This window comes from Anomaloglossus baeobatrachus, chromosome 5 (assembly GCF_048569485.1).
Source record: "Anomaloglossus baeobatrachus isolate aAnoBae1 chromosome 5, aAnoBae1.hap1, whole genome shotgun sequence".
Taxonomy (NCBI): domain Eukaryota; kingdom Metazoa; phylum Chordata; class Amphibia; order Anura; family Aromobatidae; genus Anomaloglossus; species Anomaloglossus baeobatrachus.
The window spans coordinates 304,571,804-304,593,554 of record NC_134357.1 but is presented as its reverse complement, the minus strand read 5'-3'; the positions used below and the strand labels follow the sequence as shown (position 1 = coordinate 304,593,554).

Here is a 21,751-nt window from a genome sequence, read left to right as displayed (position 1 = left end):
CGATTGGCTTGCAAGTTTGTTTAACCACCATGATGGTATAGTGTAAAGGCCCCGTCACACTAAGCAACATCGCTAGCAACATCGCTGCTAACGAACAACTTTTGTGACGTTGCTAGCGATGTTGCTGTGTGTGACATCCAGCAACAACCTGGCCCCTGCTGTGAGGTCGTTGGTTGTTGCTGAATGTCCTGGGCCATTTTTTAGTTGTTGCTGTCCCGCTGTGAAGCACAGATCGCTGTGTGTGACAGCGAGACAGCAACAACTAAATGTGCAGGCAGCAGGAGCCGGCTTCTGTGGAGGCTGGTAACCAATGTAAACATCGGGTAACCAAGAAGCCCTGTCCTTGGTTACCCGATATTTACCTTTGATACCAGCCTCCTCAGCTCTCACTGTCAGTGCCGGCTCCTGCTCTGTGCACATGTAGCTGCAGCACACATCGGGTTAATTAACCCGATGTGTGCTGTAGCTAGGAGAGCAGGGAGCCAGCGCTAAGCATTGTGCGCTGCTCCCTGCTCTGTGCACATGTAGCTGCAGCACACATCGGGTTAATTAACCCGATGTGTGCTGTAACTAGGAGAGCAAGGAGCCAGCGCTAAGCATTGTGCACTGCTCCCTGCTCTGTGCACATTTAGCTGCAGCACACATCGGGTAATTAACCCGATGTGTGCTGTAACTAGGAGAGCAAGGGGCCAGCGCTCAGTGTGCGCTGCTCCCTGCTCTCTGCACGTGTAGCTCCGTGCGCTGGTAACCAAGGTAAATATTGGGTTGGTTACCCGATATTTACCTTAGTTACCAAGCGCAGCATCTTCCACGCGGCGCTGGGGGCCGGTCACTGGTTGCTGGTGAGCTCACCAGCAACTCGTGTAGCCACGCTCCAGCGATCCCTGCCAGGTCAGGTTGCTGGTGGGATCGCTGGAGCGTCGCAGTGTGACATCTCACCAGCAACCTCCTAGCAACTTACCAGCGATCCCTATCGTTGTTGGGATCGCTGGTAAGTTGCTTAGTGTGACTGGACCTTAAGTGTGACGCCCTGGACCCCCAGGGGTCACAGTACACTAACACCACACACACACCCCCTCCCCTGGTTAGGTGACACCAGTCAATCAAATCCTTGTTGCCACCCTCCAGACTTGATGTCCACACCAGGTTGGGCGGACCCAGGCGGTTGACCCCGCCCACCGAGGATTTCACAGGCCTGGAGGCGGGAAAAGACAGTAGTGAGTTGGTGGTAGACAGTGAAAGTGAGAGGAGTGAAAACTGTGTGTGTCTGGGTTGGAGCCCAGGCACGTTCAGCAAAATCGGCAGACGGTGGTGGCCGTCTGCAGGAGTTGGTGTAGGTCAGCGGAACCGTAGGACCGGGGTCGGGCGGTGGCCCGCCGGTATCGAACTGGGGAGCAGATTGAAGCCAGCACCAAGGCAGGGTACTCAGACCCCGACCAGGCTAGGAGCCGCCGTAAAGGTCAAATTATCTGATTGCGGTCTGGACCTCAGGGGTTCATTCCCAACCAAGTCCCGTCAGAAGGCAACAGCCCAACCCGTCCGGATAAGTGCCACTGCCAAGGGCCAGAGATCCAAGGGCCAGCACCTGCGGGCATACGGGCTCTTCCGACTCGTACACGCCGGGGAGCGGACTACCCGTGGGAAGCCATAGGAGTCAAATACACTTACACAGGTGCAGGAAAACGACAGCCGCCATCAACCCGTCCGAGGAGAGTGAAAACACCGCAGCCGACTGTGGGCCCCATCCATCCAGCCGTTTGGTTTACCAGAGACTCTGTCCTTCTGTGTCTGAGTGAGTACAACAGTGCCATCCGGCACCGCGCTGCACCGCAACATTGCACCCGCGCCCACGCTGCCTCCCCGCCTCGGCACCTATACCTCCTACCTACTCCCCAACCGGGGCCCCAGGACCAACAGCCCCTACCCACAGAGGGGTCAACACCTTAGCTGCTCTCCGCCATCGCTCCCGAGATCCTCCGTCACCAGCAGCGGTGGTGCCCACCATCACCACAACCCATGGGTGGCGTCACGACCGACATCCCAAACATCCACCAAAAACATCCCCTTTTCACTCGTGGGCGAGGAGGCGCTGCTTGAGCCCCGGGTCCGGCCCCGTGCTTGAGCCACCGAGGAGCAGAAGCACCGGCCCCGAGCGCCAGCGATTCCAGACGAGCGGCGTTCCTATCCCCTCCGCCCGCGACATAAGCGCACCTTAAGGGTGGGAACACATCTATGCGAGTAAAATCGGTCCGACTGGGCTGAAAAAAACTCGGCTGATTTTAGTTCACGTTAGGTGCGAGTGCAACGCAAGTGCGATGCATTTTCTGAATAAATTAATGATTTTACTAGCGTGTGTAATGCGTGTGTAATGCGTATTTTTTACTATGTCATCTGCCATTCAGCGCTGCTACATGGCCGCTGACAGCAGACACAGACAGCCATGTAGCAGAGCTGAATGGCAGATGACAGCAGACACAGACAGAGCCGCACAATCAGAATGAACTCGGGTGAACTTCACCCGACTTCATTGTCATGCTGCGGCTCTGTCTGTGCCGCGTCCTGATTAGCGGTCACCAGTGAAGGGCTCACCGGTGACCACTAATCCCCCGAGTGACTGAAGTTAGCTGCCCTTTCTCATACTCACTGATCCCCGGCGCCGTGCTGCACGGCGTTCACACTGCTCCGGCGGCTTTTCCTATTTTGAAAAAGCCGGCCGCTCATTAAACAATCTCGTATTCCCTGCTTTCCCCGCCCAGAGGCACCTATGATTGGTTGCAGTGAGACACACCCCCACGCTGAGTGACAGGTGTCTCACTGCAACCAATCACAGCAGCCGGTGGGCGTGTCTGTACTGTGCGGTGAAATAAATAAATAAATAATTAAAAAAAAATGGCGTGCGGTCCCCCCCAATTTTAATACCAGCCAGATAAAGCCATACGGCTGAAGGCTGGTATTCTCAGGATGGGGAGCTCCACGTTATGGGGAGCCCCCCAGCCTAACAATATCAGCCAGCAGCCGCCCAGAATTGCCGCATACATTAGATGCGACAGTTCTGGGACTGTACCCGGCTCTTCCCGATTTGCCCTGGTGCGTTGGCAAATCGGGGTAATAAGGAGTTAATGGCAGCCCATAGCTGCCACTAAATCCTAGATTAATCATGTCAGGCGTCTATGAGACACCCTCCATGATTAATCTGTAAGTTACAGTAAATAAACACACACACACATGAAAAAATCATTTATTAGAAATAAAAAACACAAACAAATTCCCTCATTACCAATTTAATAAGCCCGAAAAAGCCCTCCATGTCCGGCGTAATCCACGGACCTCCAGCGTCGCATCCAGCATGAAGGTGACAGGAGCTGCAGCAGACACCGCCGCTCCTGTCAGCTCCACGCAGCAACTGAGGTGAGTAGCGCGATCTTCTGAAGTGTCACTGAGGTTACCCGCTGTCACTGGATCCAGCGGTGGCCGCGATTAACCTCAGTGACACCTCAGCAGATCGCGCTACTCACCTCAGTTGCTGCGTGGAGGTGACCGGAGCGGCGGTGTCTGCTGCAGCTCCTGTCACCTTCATGCTGGATGCGACGCTGGAGGTCCGTGGATTACGCCGGACATGGAGGGCTTTTTCGGGCTTATTAAATTGGTAATGAGGGAATTTGTTTGTGTTTTTTATTTCTAATAAATGATTTTTTCATGTGTGTGTGTGTTTATTTACTGTAACTTACAGATTAATCATGGAGGGTGTCTCATAGACGCCTGACATGATTAATCTAGGATTTAGTGGCAGCTATTGGCTGCCATTAACTCCTTATTACCCCGATTTGCCAACGCACCAGGGTAAATCGGGAAGAGCCGGGTACAGTCCCAGAACTGTCGCATCTAATGTATGTGGCAATTCTGGGCGGCTGCTGGCTGATATTGTTAGGCTGGGGGGCTCCCCATAACGTGGAGCTCCCCATCCTGAGAATACCAGCCTTCAGCCGTATGGCTTTATCTGGCTGGTATTAAAATTGGGGGGGGGACCGCACGCCATTTTTTTTAATTTATTTATTTCACTGCACAGTATAGACACGCCCACCGGCTGCTGTGATTGGGTGCAGTGAGACACCTGCCACTCAGCGTGGGGGCGTCTCTCACTGCAACCAATCATAGGCGCCTGTGGGCGGGGAAAGCAGGGAATACGAGATTGTTTAATGAGCGGCCGGCTTTTTCAAAATAGTAAAAGCCGCCGCAGCAGTGAGAAAGCCGTGCAGGGCCGCGCCGGGGATCGGTGAGTATGAGAGAGGAGGGGAAAATGACCGACAGACTGTGAGAGAGGGACAGAGATAGTGACGGACCGACAGAGAATAGAGACCGAGAGGGAGAGACCGACTGACAGAGAATAGTGATTGACAGACATTGTGAGACATCACTCGTTTCCAGTGTTTTAGGAAACATGCGAGAAATGTATTTAGAAAATCGGATGTTACTAGGATGGTGTGAGTGCCGTCCCGTGACATCCGATTATTTACACGCTCCCATAGACTAAAATTGGAGAAACTCGCAGTAGAAACTCGCAAAAAAGCAGCATGCTGCGATTTTTTTCTCAGTCCGATTTGGACTGAGAAAAAAATCGCAGATGAGAGCGGAATCATTCACTAACATGTGTCCGATTCCAATGCGAGATTTTCTCGCATTGCTCTACTGCGAGAAACTCGCAAGTGAGAAGCAGCCCTAAAGGTATGTGCACACGTTAGGTATTTGCTGTGGAAATGTCTGCACCATTTCTGCATTTCTTGGCAGTAAAAGCGTTACAGGAAAACAGGCATGTTTTGCTGTGTTTTTTATGTGTTTTTTTATACGCGTTTTTGGTGCAGATTCTTCACCACTCATTAGAAGATATGAAATCTGCAGCAGAAACACTGAAAGAATTGACATGCTGCAGATTTAGGTCCTGTGCGCACTAGAAAAAGGATTTTTCTCAAGAAATTTCTTGAGAGTCTGAAATATTAGCGCACCTGCGTTCAAAAAAACACACCAACAACGCACCGAAAACTGCATGCGTTTTTACCGCGCTTTTGATGCGGTTTTTCCTCAGGTTGTCCCTGCGTTTTTTTACCATTATCTATAGCAAAAAACGCAGGTACCTGCAAAAAAGAAATGACGTGCACATTCTTTTTCTCAAATTCTGCAGAAAGAATGTTCTTGAGAAAAAAAAACATAGTGTGCGCACAGCTATTTTTTTCCCCATAGGTTTTGCTGGGGAATGTCTGCAGAAAGGTTACAACCATTTTCTCAAGACATTTCTGCAGCAAAAACGCAGCAAAAATGCGGGTAAAAGCGCAGTGTGCGCACAAAGGCCTAAATTCTGCTGAAAATCTGCAAGGAGAAAATAAGCAACATGAAACGTCAAGAATTTCATACGCTTCACTGGGACTAGGAAATCCTTCAGATTTGTGACAAAACTGCACAGAAAAAAAAGTGAAAAAAATTAGACAAAGCTACAACATTTGTACTGACCCTTAGGCGGGCTTTGCACGTTGCGACAACGCAAGCCGATGCTGCGATGTCGCACGCGATAGTCCCCGCCCCCGTCGCAGGTACGATATCGTGTGATAGCTGGCGTAGCGAACATTATCGCTACGCCAGCTTCACATGCACTCACCTGTCCTGCGACCGTCGCTCTGGCCGGCGACCCGCCTCCTTCCTAAGGGGGCGGGTCGTGCGGCGTCAGAGCGACGTCACACGGCAGGCAACCAATAGCGGCTGAGGGGCGGAGATGAGCAGGATGTAAACATCCCGCCCACCTCCGTCCTTCTGCATAGCCGCCAGCGACAGGTAAGGAGATGCTCCTCGCTCCTGCGGCTTCATACACAGCGATGTGTGCTGCCGCAGGAACGAGGAACAACATCGTACCTGTCACGGCACCGGCATTATGGAAATGTCGGTGAATGCAACGATGATACGATAACGACGCTTTTGCGCTCGTTCATCGTATCATCTAGCATTTACACAGTACGATGTCGAAAGTGACGCCGGATGTGCGTCACTTTCGATTTGACCCCACCGACATCGCACATGCGATGTCGCAACGTGCAAAGCCGCCCTTAGACTAAGCAGTCTTTAAAAAGTGCCAAATCCATTGACTTGGGTTGGATTTTTGTATTTTATTTTAAATAAAGGATTTTTTCGGTGTTTGTGTTTATTTCTTTTCACTTATAGTATTAATAATGGGGGATGGGTCTCAGACACCTTCTATTACTAATCTAAGGCTTAGTGGCAGCTGTTAGCTGTCATTAACCCCTTATATTACCCCTTGCTACTGCAACAGGGCAATCGGGATGAGCTGAGTAAAGTGCCAGAATTGTCACATCTAATGGATGTGACTATTCTCTGCGCCTGCAGGCTGCTATTTTTAGGCTGGGGGGACCCAATAATCATGGGTCTCACCAGTCTGAGAATACCAGCCTTCAGCTGTTGGCTTTATCATAGCTGGGATCCAAATTGAGGGGGACTGTATGCCGTTTTTCTAAATTATTTCTTTAAATAATTAAAATAATATAGGGTCACTCTTATTTTGATACACAGCCAAGATAAGCATTCAGCTGGGGGCTGAAGCCTATAACCGTATGCTTTATCTGCACTGGGATGGGGGGGACTCTTTGCCAATTTATTTATTTTTACACCACTGTAGGGACACAGACAGTGTGTGTGATTCCAACCAATTACACATGCTGTCACACAAGGTAGGGCATGGTGCGACTGCGAATATTAACAGATCCTGGGACTTACAGTGGGTGGGGGAAGCAGTGAATATGTATGATGGTTAATGAGCGGACCCCGAAGTAGTGTTACAGCTAGGAATGAGCGAACCTTTGGAAGCTTGTTTGCCAGGTACAGTCAAACCTTAAAGTTCAGCTTGTGACCCCGACTTGATTTGAACCTCAATGCAAGTCAGTAATTGGACAGTTTGTGGCTCCACCTACATGCTGCCAGTCATAAGCAGAACACTTCTGGAGGAGGGTGGGCATGGGTTATCATTTTTTTTTTTTTGTGTGTGCACACAATATCTGATCACGCTAGTTTTACCCCAAGTGCTAACCATTCAAATACTTCAAGCAGCTCACACGGGGCTGAGCATCACTTATACCCAAGCACAGCGCTGCTTGTCTGAGTGGTTTGCACTCGTGACTCACTCAAACTTTAAACCCAAACCTTGTTTTTTCAGGTTCACGCCTCTCTAGTTGCAGCTGCGAGGGAGGCTTGATAAGTGTAACTGTCCTGCTCTAATCCACCTAGCCCTTTCTACCACCATTTTACAGCACAATGTTCGGGTCCCCTTAGACTTATATGGGGTTTGGCGTCCGGACAGATGTTTGGATTGAAGTCCGGTCCCGAACCGGATATTTTTTTTAAAGTCCAGCCGGACCCGAACATCTGCAGGTTCAATCATCTCTAGTCATCACCGATCCATCGCTGGAGGCCAGCACCCTCAGAATGGCAGCTCTGATAGAACTTATCAATATCAACCACCGACTCTTGTCCACCGTGGTAAGTATTGTCACCAGAACAGCTTTCCATTTGTGGTGGCTGCTAAGCAGCAACTGAACATAATTGTTCTGCAGCTTATCTGACAGGACATGTAAAATTATTCAGCAGGGATGAAGACGATTCTCTAAAGAATAATCACAATGGAAGCTTCACTTAAAAGGGAACCTGTCATGAGTCATGACCCAAACACAAATGCTATGCAGTTAATCTCAAGGCTAATAGCATTCCAAAGCTGCCTGGCTGCTCCTATAGGGTTAATCTGCAAGTTTATAGTTTTCCAAAGCTGCCCAGCCGCAGGTTTATAGTTTTCCAAAGCTGCCCAGCCGCAGGTTTATAGTTTTCCAAAGCTGCCCAGCCGCAGGTTTATAGTTTTCCAAAGCTGCCCAGCCGCAGGTTTATAGTTTTCCAAAGCTGCCCAGCCGCCTCCGGCTTTCAGTCATAAAGGGCACGACCTGAGCAGTTTCCATCTCTGCTAACGACACTCTGCACAGATATACCAGCTGTCACTGTGTCCTTAGAGTTGACTGAAGCCGTTTCGGCCAGAGGTTACCAGGAGGAATAAACTTCATTTCATTCCAGTAGCCGTGCTTCCATTGCCACGGTCGAGCAGATTTAGAACGTTATCAATCAGCAAATTAACCCTATATCCGCATGTTAATAACGCCTGTGCACATGACACATGAATAGGCCCCGATGTGCAGTAATGAGCAACGACCACAGCATAGTGCACAAGGCTGTGCTGCCCTGGCTCTGGACGCCAATTGTGGTGGTCCTGACACCCTCCGATCTGATAGTGATCACCTATTCTAGGTCATCAATACCATAAGCTTGAAGAAACAGTTAACTATAACATGGAGCTAGACGCATCAGGAAAAGGGCTAAACCAAGTTATCTCCTAGCCACAAGATAGCTGATAACTTTCTGATTGGTGGGGGTCCGACCACTGGGGGCTCCACCAATTGGAAGAATAAAGAAGTTTTATCCCTGTTGCAAAATGGATCTAGATGCCTGACCACCGCTCCATTCATTCCCTTGGGGTACGCTGAAAAAAGCCCAACGTCCAGCAGGTCCAGGCAGAGCACTGTGCTCTATTCTAAAAGTTCCCCGATCTGCTGATTGGTGCAGGCTCCATCGATTGAATCCCCACCAATCATCCTACAGCGGGGCAAACTTGTTTTCACAGGACAATTCCTTTAAACCATCTAAAGACAAACACTCGCAGGTCAAATTAGCTGCAATTAAATGGACAGCAAACTTGACCCAGAACACGCAGGCAAACTGGCCAGATTCTGGAATGCTTTTATACTGGATTTCATTAGCCTATCCCGGCATTTCTAGCTCTGTAGATGACGTGTCGACAGGGGCGTAACAATCGCGGTCGTAGTGGGTCCAACATGGAGGCCTGCCAACACCAATTTCCCCTGGATGTGTGTCCTTGGACAAGTTGCCAAAATGTATTGTGGCACAGAGACCCGCTGGCTCAGTGTGCTGCAGTACACGTCGTTGACCAATTAGAAGCCGGCAGCAGACGTCAGCTTGACACATGGCAGTGACGTCATGCTCTGCCCGTGTCTGCAAGCCAATCAGGCGCTGGCTACAGAGGGCGACGCTGCACCTCGTGGGAGCGAGAGAAGGTAAGAATAATTGTTTGTTTCTTTGTGCTAGGCTAGGGCCCAGAATGGGGGGGCATTGTACCAGAATTGGGCATATTATACCATGATGTGTGATATTATACCAGGAAGGGGCCCAGTATAGCGGACATTATTACAGGAAGGATGCACAGTATGGTGGACATTATTACAGGAAGGGCCAGGATCGGACATTATTACTTGAAGTGGCCCAGTATCAAGGACATTATTATAGCATGGGGTCCAGAATGGAGGACATTATTAAATAAAGAGTCCAAGTCAGGGGACATTATTACATAATGGGGGACATAATACCAGGAAGGGGCCCAGGATGGGGGACACTATTATTGTAAGAATGCAATATGGGGGACATTATTAAGCGAAAGGGCCAGAATAGGAACATTATTACAGGAAGGGGCCGAGGATGGGGACTATTACAGGAAGGGGCCATGATAGAGAGAGATAATTAGCACAGGACAGGGAGCATTATTACATGTGGGAGTGAACATGCATATTTTTATAGACAACATGTAGGTCCAAATTTTGCACTGGGACCCATCAGACTCTAGTGACAACACTGCGTGTCAACATGGAACCAATAAGGCTACATGCGCATGCTGCGGGGTTTTTTACGCATTTTTGGTGCAGTTTTTTAGTCAGCAAATTCTGGATTTTGACTTCCCAGCAAAGTCTATGAGAATTCAGATTTGCTGTACGCACGTTGCAGTTTTTTTGTCTGCAGTTTTTTCAAAACCTTTTGACAAAAAAAGCAGCATGTTCATTTTTTTGCATTTTTCTCACATTTTATCGCCCATTGAAATCAATGAGGTGAAAAACGCAAAGAAAAATGAATGCTACCAAATGTCTTGCCTGTTTTTTTACTTACGTTTTTGTCACAAAAAATGCAGGTCACCCCAGGATAAATTCATTCTCTCTCTCTCTCCAAGCGCTCCATACTCCCCGATCACCGGGGTGGCGCGGCTGTCACTCTGCTCCAGCGATCTCTCATTTTTGTTACGGGGCCACTCATTAGGTTCATACATATTCATTGTTTCTCCCGACCCTGGCGTCTGTGATTGGTTGCAGTCAGACCCGCCCCCACGCTGAGTGATAGGTGTCTGACTGCCACCAATCACAGGCGCCGGTGGGTCTATATCGTATAGTACAATAAATAAATAATTAAAAAAAAAAACAGCGAGCGGTCTCCCTCAATTTTGATACTCAGCCAAGATAAAGCCCCACAGCTGGGGGCTGATATTCTCAGACTGGGGAGGCCTATGGTTATTAGGCTCTCCCAAACCTAAAAATATCAGCCAACAGCCGTGCGGAATTGCTGCATCCATTAGATGCGACAGTCCCGGCACTTTACCCAGCTCTTCCTGGTTGCCCTGACGCAGGAGTTACTAAGAGCCCACAGCTGCTACTAAGCCCTAGATTAGTTATGGCAGGCGTCTATGAGACACCCCCCCATCATTAATTTGTAAGTGAAAGTAAATAAACACAAACACCTTAAAAATCCTTTATTTGAAATAAAAGACAAATAAGCATCTTCTGTCACCACTTTATTACCCCAATAACACCCCTGCAGGTCCAACGTAATCCACATGAGGTCCCACTATGCTTTCAGCACTGCTACATCTGACACTCACAGCGAGTGCCATAGAACATGACTGCCCGCTGTGAGTTCCATGCAGCAACTGAAGTGAGCCACTCGGTCAGCGGTGACATTACTCAGGTTAGCTGCAGCCACAGCTGGAGTCCTCCACCTGTGACAACAAATCACCCAAGTGACTGAAGTGAGTCGCGCGATCAGCGGTGACGTCACTCAGGTGATTTCAGTTCACAGCTTGAGTCATCCACCCGTGACAGCAAATCACCCGAGTGACTGAAGTGAGTCGTGCGATCAGCGGTGATGTCACTCAGGTGATTTGCAGCCACAGCTGGAGTCCTCCACCTGTGACCACAAATCAGGACACGACTGAAGTGAGACGCAAGTGGAGCACTCACCTGAGTGACATCACCACTGATCACACAGCTCACTTCAGTCGCGACCTGAACCTCACAGTGGTGAACCAGTGACATCACTGCCGCGACACACGTCGTACTGCGAGGCCCGCAGCTGTGACATCAGAGTTTCACCCGAGTTCATTCTGATCACTCGGCTCTTTCTGCACTCACAGAGGGAAGTCAAGCTCTGACACTTGCTGTGACAGGACAGGGATGTAGCAGAGCTGAATCGCCGTGGGACCTCGTGTGGATTACTTCGGACCTGCAGAAATGAGGGTTAATAAAGTTGTGAAAGAGGAGGCTTTTTGTATTAAATTCCAAATAAAGGATTTTTGGAGGGTTTGTGTTTATTTACTTTAACTTACAGATTAGTGATGGGGGTGGGGTCTCAGACACAAAGCTGTGGGCTGCCATTAACTCCTTATTACCCCAATTGCCACCACACCAGGGCAACGGGAAGAGCTGAGTCCAGCGCCAGAATTGGCGCATCTTATGGATGTGCCATTACTGGGGTGGCTGTGGGCTGCTATTGTTAGGCTGGAAATGGTCAAATAACGATGGCCCTTCCCACCTTAATATTATCAGCCCCCAGTTGTCTGCTGTACCTTGGCTGGTTTTAGAAAAATGGGGGGAAACAAGTCTTTTTTTTTTTTTTTTTTTTTTAAATAAATGAAATAGTTAAAAAAAAAAGGGTGGGATCCCCTCTATTTTTCATAACCAGCCAAGGTACAGCATACAGCTGAGGTTTACAGCCTGCAGCTGCTGCTGTTCCTGTGCTGGATATGAAAAATGGGGGGACTGCATGCCATTTTTTTTACCAATAAAAATAAAAAAAAAAATAGCTGGTCAAGCTAGCTATCCCTTTATTGAGGGATTCTGTTATTTCTTTCTATCTATTCTATATGTTCTTTCTATCTATTCTATTCTTTCTTTCTATCAATTATCCTATCCTATAATATGTATGTAAATATGTTTCTCCTTTAAAAAACGAATTAACAAAATCGCGACAAAATGACAACAACAACGCACCATCATTAGGAGCATTTTTTTACATTTCCAGGCTCTCTGTGACAAGGTGCAGTTTTGGTTGCAGTTCGTGTCCTGAAACAACTGCAGAGTGCGCATATAGCCTAAAGCCTGTGAATGGCTGCAGCAGTAAGGTGTGGAAATATCACTAACACACGGGGAACAGCGGAGCCTCGCTATTGGGGTGGCAGCTGCTGAAGCTGCAGACTGGAGACAATTGGCAAAATCCGCACACAATTCCATCCCGGCTTTTTCCGCAGCAGAAAGTGAGATGACACCGAATGGAGAATCTGCAGCTACAGGACAAGTCCCAAGTGGAACACTTGGATGTTGGGATTTGCTGCTGCTGCAGGCAACTGTGGAATTTTAGACCCATGTGTCCTAAATCTCCAATCTCCTGCCCTGTCACAATGTCAAACACCACATCTAGCACCAGTGATCCAAACCTGATCGATCCATCAATTATAAGCCGTCCCTGCCAGAAGTGACCCTAAGCCGTCCCTGCCAGGAGCTGTGACCCTAAGTAGTGCCTGCCAGGAGAAGTGACCCTAAGCAGTCCCTGCCAGGAGCTGTGACCCTAAGTAGTGCCTGCCAGGAGAAGTGACCCTAAGCAGTCCCTGCCAGGAGCTGTGACCCTAAGTAGTCCCTGCCAGGAGTAGTCACCATAAGTAGTCCCTGCCAGGAGAAGTGACTCTCAGCCGTTCCTGACAGGAGTAGTTACCCTAAACCGACCCTACCAGGAGTAGTTTTACCCTAAGCTGTACCTGCCAGGAGTAGTGACCCTAACCAGTCTCTGCCAGTATTAGTGACCCTAAGCTGGTTCTGCCAGGAATACTTATCCTAAGCCGTCCCTGCCAAGAGTAGCTACCCTAAGTAGTCCCTGCCAGCATTAGTGACCCTAAGCAGTCCCTGCCAAGAGTAGTAACCCTGCTGTCCCTGCCAGCAGCCCCCCTAAGCAATCCCTATCAGGAGTAATGACTCTAAGCAGTCCCTGCCAGGAGAAGCTCCCCTAAGCAGTCCCTGCTAGCATTAGTGACCTTAAGGAGTCCCTGCTAGGAGTAGTCCCCATAAGCAGTCCCTGCCAGGAGTAGCTACCCTAAGCAGTCCCTGCCAGTAGTAGTTACCCTAAGCCGTCCCTGCCAGGAGTAGTTACCCTAAGCCGTCCCTGCCAGGATAGGAATAGTTACACTGAGCTGTCCCTGCCAGGAGTAGTTACCCTAAGCCGTCCCTGCCAAGAGTAGTTACCCTAAGCCGTCCCTGCCAGGATAGGAATAGTTACACTGAGCTGTCCCTGCCAGGAGTAGTTACCCTAAGCCGTCCCTGCCAGGAGTAGTTACCCTAAGCAGTCCCTGCCAGGAGTAGTTACCCTAAGCAGTCCCTGCCAGGAGTAGCTACCCTAAGCAGTCCCTGCCAGGAGTAGTTACCCTAAGCCGTCCCTGCCAGGAGTAGTTACACTGAGCTGTCCCTGCCAGGAGTAGTTACCCTAAGCAGTCTCTGCCAGGAGTAGTGACCCTAAGCAGTCTCTGCCAGGAGTAGTGACCCTAAGCAGTCCCTGCCACGAATAGTTACACTGAGACGGCCTTGCCAGGAGTAGTTACCCTAAACCATCACTGCCAGGAGTAGTTACACTGAGACAACCTTGCCAGGAGTAGTTACCCTAAGAAGTCCCAGCCAGGAGTAGTTACCCTAAGAAGTCCCTGCCAGGAGTAGTTAACCTAAGAAGTCCCTGCCAGGAGTAGTTAACCTAAGAAGTCCCTGCCAGGAGTAGTTACCCTAAGAAGTCCCTGCCAGGAGTAGTTAACCTAAGAAGTCCCTGCCAGGAGTAGTTGACCTAAGAAGTCCCTGCCAGGAGTAGTTACCCTAAGAAGTCCCTGCCAGGAGTAGTTAACCTAAGAAGTCCCTGCCAGGAGTAGTTAACCTAAGAAGTCCCTGCCAGGAGTAGTTACCCTAAGAAGTCCCTGCCAGGAGTAGTTAACCTAAGAAGTCCCTGCCAGGAGTAGTTGACCTAAGAAGTCCCTGCCAGGAGTAGTTACCCTAAGAAGTCCCTGCCAGGAGTAGTTACCCTAAGAAGTCCCTGCCAGGAGTAGTTGACCTAAGAAGTCCCTGCCAGGAGTAGTTACCCGGCGTTACTGTTCCACCTCAGGGTGAGCATTCCCTCGCTGCGCTCCGTGCATTGTGTGATGCCAGCTGTTCTCTGCACCACTGCCGGACCCCACACCACGTCACATACAGCCCGATACCACAAACGGAAAGCAACGACTCCGGAGAAGCACAGTGCGCATCAGACTCCGGGGTGCGCCCTTACCTTCCCTGGTGAATGCCCCGAAACCACACTCTCTTCACCCCAACACTCAGAACCTTCCGAGTCAGAATCTGCACCAACGCTAGGGGCGCCATGGGACCCGTGTGCTGAGCACAACAACTTCTCCACAGAGAGACCGCCCGCCAGTGAACCGGGTCCTTTAAAGAAACCACGCCCACACCCAACATACCCCGCCCCTCTGGGAGTGACTTTGCCTGGTTCCTGTTCGCTTTAGCAGAGGGGATATTTACATATCCACGCCTACTTTCTTAGTTACTCTACAGAGGGAGGTCAATTAGGGACCGTCTGAAAAGTTCCTGCCTGATGATGTGACGCAGGTTGGTGGCAGAAGCTTTCGGACCAGTGTGGCGTTAATAGTAAATCACACACTTGTTACTCTGCTCTTGTGATATTCTGCCTCTGCTCACTGTACAAAAGTGAGAACAGGGGCAGACAATCCGCAGCGTGTGACAGGGACCTGTGCAGACAATCCGCAGGGTGTGACAGGGACCTGTGCAGACAATCCGCAGGGTGTGACAGGGACCTGTGCAGACAATCCGCAGGGTGTGACAGGGACCTGTGCAGACAATCCGCAGGGTGTGACAGGGACCTGTGCAGACAATCCGCAGGGTGTGACAGGGACCTGTGCAGACAATCCGCAGCGTGTGACAGCAGCTGCAGTGACAGACAATCCGCAGCGTGTGACAGGGACCTGTGCAGACAATCCGCAGGGTGTGACAGGGACCTGTGCAGACAATCCGCAGCGTGTGACAGCAGCTGCAGTGACAGACATCTCATCCCGCTGCAAGGGAAATCCACATCCCATATGGCCGCCACTGATTTCACGCTTTGCTATGATGCTGCTGGTTTTCCCAGTGCAGATTGCGCTCATAGCTGATGGTATGAGACAGCTGTGCTTTGTGACTGGCTGCAGCGGTCATGTCCTGGAGTCGTGATGTCACTGGAGCCGCAGGGAACACTGATCGTGGTATTTGGGGTGGGCTAGGTGTTTTTCCTCACGGATTGACACAGCATGCAGTATTGGGACCGTGTACAGAGGAGTGTTTGCAATAGAGTGTGAGTTCTCGGAGCAGGACTAGTGGCATCCGTGTGCCGCTCTGTACCATAGAGCACAATGGAAACTAATGCTGTGGTCAAGTGGGATTTATGCTTGTCCAATCTGGATGTGAATGGTTACCTGATGCATGTTGGCATTGTGTCACCTGGCACTCCTATGCGCCTACTTGTGCTGGCACTACTGTGTTGATACAGGTGTAACTCCTGAATACTTCTGCCTAAACAGTGTTATATTAAAGGGGCTGTCCACCTCTCATACTCATATCTGTGTTTAAAGGGAACCTGTCAGGTGCAATATGCAGCCAGAACCACGAGCAGTTCTGGGTGCAAATTACTAATCCCTGCCTTCCCTGTATACACTAGCATAGATAAAGATCTTATACCATATGCTAATGAGTGAAGGGACTAGTCCCCTGGGCGTTAGTTCCTCGTCTAGTCGCCCCATTAGCATGTTATTACGCCGCTGTGAGTGTGCTATCATACTAATACGCAGCGTCACAGGATGATTTCACTCACCTCTCCGCCACCATCGCATCCGACGCTGGATTTCGGCTCAGTGCACATGACCCCGGAGTTTGGGTCATGCGCACTATGAAGCCGGGTGTACGTGTCCTCACTTCAAACTGAAGTAGTGCGCATGTGTGACGCCCTGCACTAGCCAGGTAGTCACAGATAGACCCCCGCACTACACTTGTCCCCCAAAAAGGTGTCAACAGCCAACCATTAAAACCTAGTCACCTCCCTCAGCGCTTGATGGACACACCAGGGGGCGGAGCCAGGCTGTTGGCCACACCCACCGAGGAGTTCAGAGGGCCTGAGGCAGGCATTTTAGTCGGTTCAGTTGAGTGGAGAGTGAAGTGGAGTGAAGGAGTCTGACAGGTGCCGGGGTTGGAGCCCGGGCACCTTTGGCTAGGAGGTAAACGGTGGCCTTTGCCTGCAGGAGCCGGGAAGACGGCCAGGTGGAACCATGGTGGACCGGGACAGGGTAGTGGCCCGCCGGTACCGACCCGAGGAACCGACTCGGAAACCGGAGCACACAGGGGGGTACTCAGACCCTGAAACGAGGTCCAGAATCCACTGGACTGAGTTAATTAACTGATTGCGGTCCTTTCCCACCCAAGTCCCGACTGAAGACAACAGCCCACCAAGGGGGATAGAAAGCCACCGCACAGGCAAAGAGATCCCACGGGCCAGAGTTTGCGGGCAAAAGGGCTCTCCCGACATCCACAAAGCCGGGGAGCGGACTCCCATCGCTGAAGCGCAGGCAGCCCAAATACACAACACGGTGCAGGAGAAAGGCAGAGACCACCGAACCGGGTGGGGGACCAGACGCAGCCGGCTGCGGGCACTGACCACCATCAACTTGGTTACCAGAGACTTGTGTGTGTCAATAACTGTGAGTACAACAGCACCCTCCGGCCGCACACCGCCCTGCACCGCCCAGCTATCCCCAACGGGTCCCGGGGCCACCATCCCTGCCCACGGAGGGGTTAACAACTTGCTGCATAACATCTCCCCCGGGTGCCCCGTAACTGCAGTGGTGGTGTCTACCTTCACCACATCCCGTGGGTGGCGTCACGAACTCAAGCGCGGCTCCGGCCGTACACCTACCTAACCCCCACCAAAAGCGCCAGCACCCCCTTCCCCCTTTCAGAGCGAAGTGACCCTGGGTCCGGAGGCGCTCGAGTCACCCACCAACGAGCCCGGATCCGAGCGGCTCAGCTGCAGCCAAACTCCTCGATGGCGGCGGAGAGGTGAGTGAGATCATCCTGTGACACTGCGTATTCATTAGCATGATAGCACATCCAGAGGGGCGTACTAACATGCTAATGAGGGGCGACTGGCAAGGGGAACTATAATAAACTTAGCTCTGGCACACTATAGTGATCAATAAGATGAGAAAAAGGACTCCTTGGAATGCTGAAAATTCTTTATTAGTGCAAAAGATGATGAATCGTCCGACGTTTCGACCTTATTTTTAGGTCTTAATCATGGACATGATTATCTATATGAGTAACAGGATGGTGTGTATTCAATTGTATAGCGTCATCACCAATATGGTACAAATAATAATAATAATTAATAATAATTTTATTCATTTATATAGCGCTATTAATTCCATAGCACTTTACATACATTGGCAACACTGTCCCCATTGGGGCTCACAATCTAGAGTCCCTATCTGTATGTCTTTGGAATGTGGGAGGAAACCGGAGTACCCGGAGGAAACCCACGCAAACACGGGGAGAACATACAAACTCCTTGCAGATGGTGTCCTTGGTGGGATTTGAACCCAGGACCCCAGCGCTGCAAGACTGCAGTGCTAGCCACTGAGCCACCGTGCCGCCGGAAGACTTGTAATCCTCAGTACCTTATGCACTTAAAGTTTCTAATGTGGATGATGCGAGCCTATTCCAAAACTGGAATGGTGAATAATGATGGGTAGAATCTGTATCCCCACGTAATAATGGCTGGTGGATGTCACTCCACAATTTAGGTGAAAGGGGCTCTTATATCAAAGGATTCTCAGTCGCCTCAGAAACATCAAAAACTGATTCTACTACTATATGCCCTCATATTGGAATTTTACAGTTACATACATACAAGAAACCGAGATACCTAATTAAAGGAAATTAAATGGCATAGTTAGACCTAATAATACCCTAGAAAATTGATTATTATGCAATAAAACACAATGTAATCATGTAAGAAGACCTATAGAATCTTGTGAAAGGAATGGATCATTTGTAAAGGAGGTTATAGGCACATATCATGTTCTCGATTGAGACCCCTGGGCTCTAATGTATTGAGGGTGAAAATCCAATAGGATTCTCTTTCCTTAAGGGTACGTATACGATTACCTCCCCTCCTAGGGGGAGGGACATGTTCAAGTACTTGATACTTCAGTTGGGCAATAGTATGTCCATATGTGATGAAATGATGCGGGATGGGTAGTAGGATCTGCTTGCACCTAATCGTGGACTTATGCTTACTAATGCGGTCTCGGACATGCTGGGTTGTCTCCCCAACATATCCGAGACCGCACGGGCACTTGATCAAATAAACCACATAAGAGGATTCACAAGTGAAAAATCCATGTATCGGAAAAACGCGACCTGACAGAGGATGGGTAAAAGTGTCCCCCCTGGTAAGATTATTACATTGCACACAATGATGACACGGGAAATTTCCTCTCTTTGGGGTACCCAAAAATGTTTGTCTCTGTACGGTCTTATTAGAACCAATATCGGCTCTAACTAAATTATCGCGAAGATTCTGTGGTCTTTTATTACAGAACAAAGGGAGTGATTGAAACTCACTCACTTCCGGGTAGGCCTTGCTCAAAAGTGGCCAATGTCTACATATGATGCTCCTAATTAAGGGCGAAAAGGGATGGTAGGTATTAATGCATGAAACCCGTGGAACATCCTTGTTAATGGTAGACCTCTGGGAAGATCTCCTATCTGCAATTTCAAGTGGATACCCCCTTTGAAGAAATTTATTGCACATTTCTGAGGATCTAATATTGCGTTGTGTAGGGTCCGATACAATACGTTCAACACGTTTATGTTGGGAGATGGGGAGTCCCTGTTTCGTGTGACGAGGATGACAACTTGTGTAATGTAACAGGCTATTCCGGTCGGTGGGTTTAACGTACAAATCTGTACTCAAGGTGCCAGCAGATAGCATCACCATAGTGTCCAAAAAGTTGATCTCATGTAGGTCATAATGGATCGTGCAAGCAGATCCTACTACCCATCCCGCATCATTTCATCACATATGGACATACTATTGCCCAACTGAAGTATCAAGTACTTGAACATGTCCCTCCCCCTAGGAGGGGAGGTAATCGTATACGTACCCTTAAGGAAAGAGAATCCTATTGGATTTTCACCCTCAATACATTGGAGCCCAGGGGTCTCAATCGAGAACATGATATGTGCCTATAACCTCCTTTACAAATGATCCATTCCTTTCACAAGATTCTATAGGTCTTCTTACATGATTACATTGTGTTTTATTGCATAATAATCAATTTTCTAGGGTATTATTAGGTCTAACTATGCCATTTAATTTCCTTTAATTAGGTATCTCGGTTTCTTGTATGTATGTAACTGTAAAATTCCAATATGAGGGCATATAGTAGTAGAATCAGTTTTTGATGTTTCTGAGGCGACTGAGAATCCTTTGATATAAGAGCCCCTTTCACCTAAATTGTGGAGTGACATCCACCAGCCATTATTACGTGGGGATACAGATTCTACCCATCATTATTCACCATTCCAGTTTTGGAATAGGCTCGCATCATCCACATTAGAAACTTTAAGTGCATAAGGTACTGAGGATTACAAGTCTTCCATTTGTACCATATTGGTGATGACGCTATACAATTGAATACACACCATCCTGTTACTCATATAGATAATCATGTCCATGATTAAGACCTAAAAATAAGGTCGAAACGTCGGACGATTCATCATCTTTTGCACTAATAAAGAATTTTCAGCATTCCAATGAGTCCTTTTTCTCATCTTATTGATCACTATAGTGTGCCAGAGCTAAGTTTATTATATTGACTTTTATTTTTTCTGAGCACCTACTGTATACACAGTGAGCCAGACATATTCTATTACAATTGTCTCTATTTTTTCTGAGCTCCAGTGTCCTTACCCATTATCTCCAATGTCCTTTACCACTTTTTCGTATAACGCAGATGAAGACAGCAGTATACTTTCCAAAGTAACTATACCGAATACTTTTTTATCAGTACCAAATGAAGAAGTACGTTCTAGAGATTATGAGAAAGAACTCAGAAGACACACCGCATTAGAACTACACTGTGCCACATTGGCTGAGTACCACCGGGTGCAGCGTATTCCCAGGGGACTACGTGTGTCACTGAAGCCAACACTTTTTTCAGATAAACCAGATTACTGCCTTAAATTTGAAAGTATAATTAATAAATGCTCGATGGACATCATAATTTTGACTATTGAATTTCTACAAAAAGAAATCGAGGACCTGGGACAGAACATTAGTTCTATTGAACTCCAACTCCAGAACACTTTACCCAGCACGGACTGGGATAAGATTCACTCTAAAACTAAGGAGACAATAGCCGAATTCAGAAGAACCTTACAGGAGCGAAAGAGGTCCAAATTTGTAAGAGATCAGGATGACTATTCCAGGAATCGTGTCTACCGTTGGCAATTCGTAGAGGACAACCCCAGGCGACCAGCTTTCTATAATCGCTATTCCTCATCGTCTGGATCAGATACGGAACAGTTTATTCCTCGACAACCCCGTTTTTTAGGCCAACGTTCAAATCAAAAAGGAAGACGCGGCGCAGCAAGAGGGGCCACAGGAACCATACCGACCTACCACGTGCAGACACGATCTCAGGTATTAACTTAGTGTATAATATTTCCTCCTACAATTTATCTGTAACTGAGTCACGTGTATTGCAAAAAGGTTTATCTTTTTGTCCCACTCCATCCTTTAACACATTTGTATTGGATCAGGAGATGAGGAGGTTTTTTAGGACCCTTAGGTTGAAAGCCCATTTCAGTACGGATAGGGACACACCTATTGAGACAACTCCATCCACTCCCGACAATATGTTTCGGTTGAAGCAGCTGGACTTGAGAATTCCCAGCTCCTTCAACCCGCCTAAGTCTTATCATCCGATTGAAACATAAGTTGCCTTGGTTTCTAGGGATATTGGTCAAACATTGAAATCAGTTGATGAGGGGCAGTTTAGGATAAAACATAACCTCACCATAGAGGAGAGCCGGGCAATGTCCGATTTGAAAAATAATCCTAAGATCGTAATTAAACCGGCGGATAAAGGTGGGGCCATAGTGGTACTTGACAAAACATATTACGTCAATGAGATATTGAGCCAACTTAGTGATGCTGATACCTATTGTCCCATTTCACGTGACCCTACATCTCATATACAAGGACTGATTAAGAACATGGTTGACCTCTATCTTACTAATAACACCATAGACCAGAAATTGGCGGAGTTTCTCATCAAGGTACACCCCATAACACCAGTATTTTACACGCTACCTAAGGTCCATAAAAATATGAACCAACCTCCTGGACGCCCTATTGTAGCGTCAACAGAATCCGTTCTGTCCCCACTTGCCATCACGGTGGAACGAATTCTCAC

At 48.7% G+C, this 21,751-nt stretch overlaps 1 protein-coding gene across 1 annotated transcript in view; it reads right to left on the bottom strand.

Moving 5' to 3' along the window:
- The window catches only part of ACSF2 (acyl-CoA synthetase family member 2), a 168,971-nt gene extending 154,311 nt beyond the window's left edge, over positions 1 to 14,660 (bottom strand). Inside the window, exon 1 of the mRNA XM_075347503.1 lies at positions 14,500 to 14,660. Coding sequence (XP_075203618.1) covers positions 14,500 to 14,591 — 92 coding nt within the window. The 5' untranslated portion in view covers positions 14,592 to 14,660. The remainder of the gene's footprint in view (positions 1 to 14,499) is intronic.
- Positions 14,661 to 21,751: the final 7,091 nt, after the last annotated feature.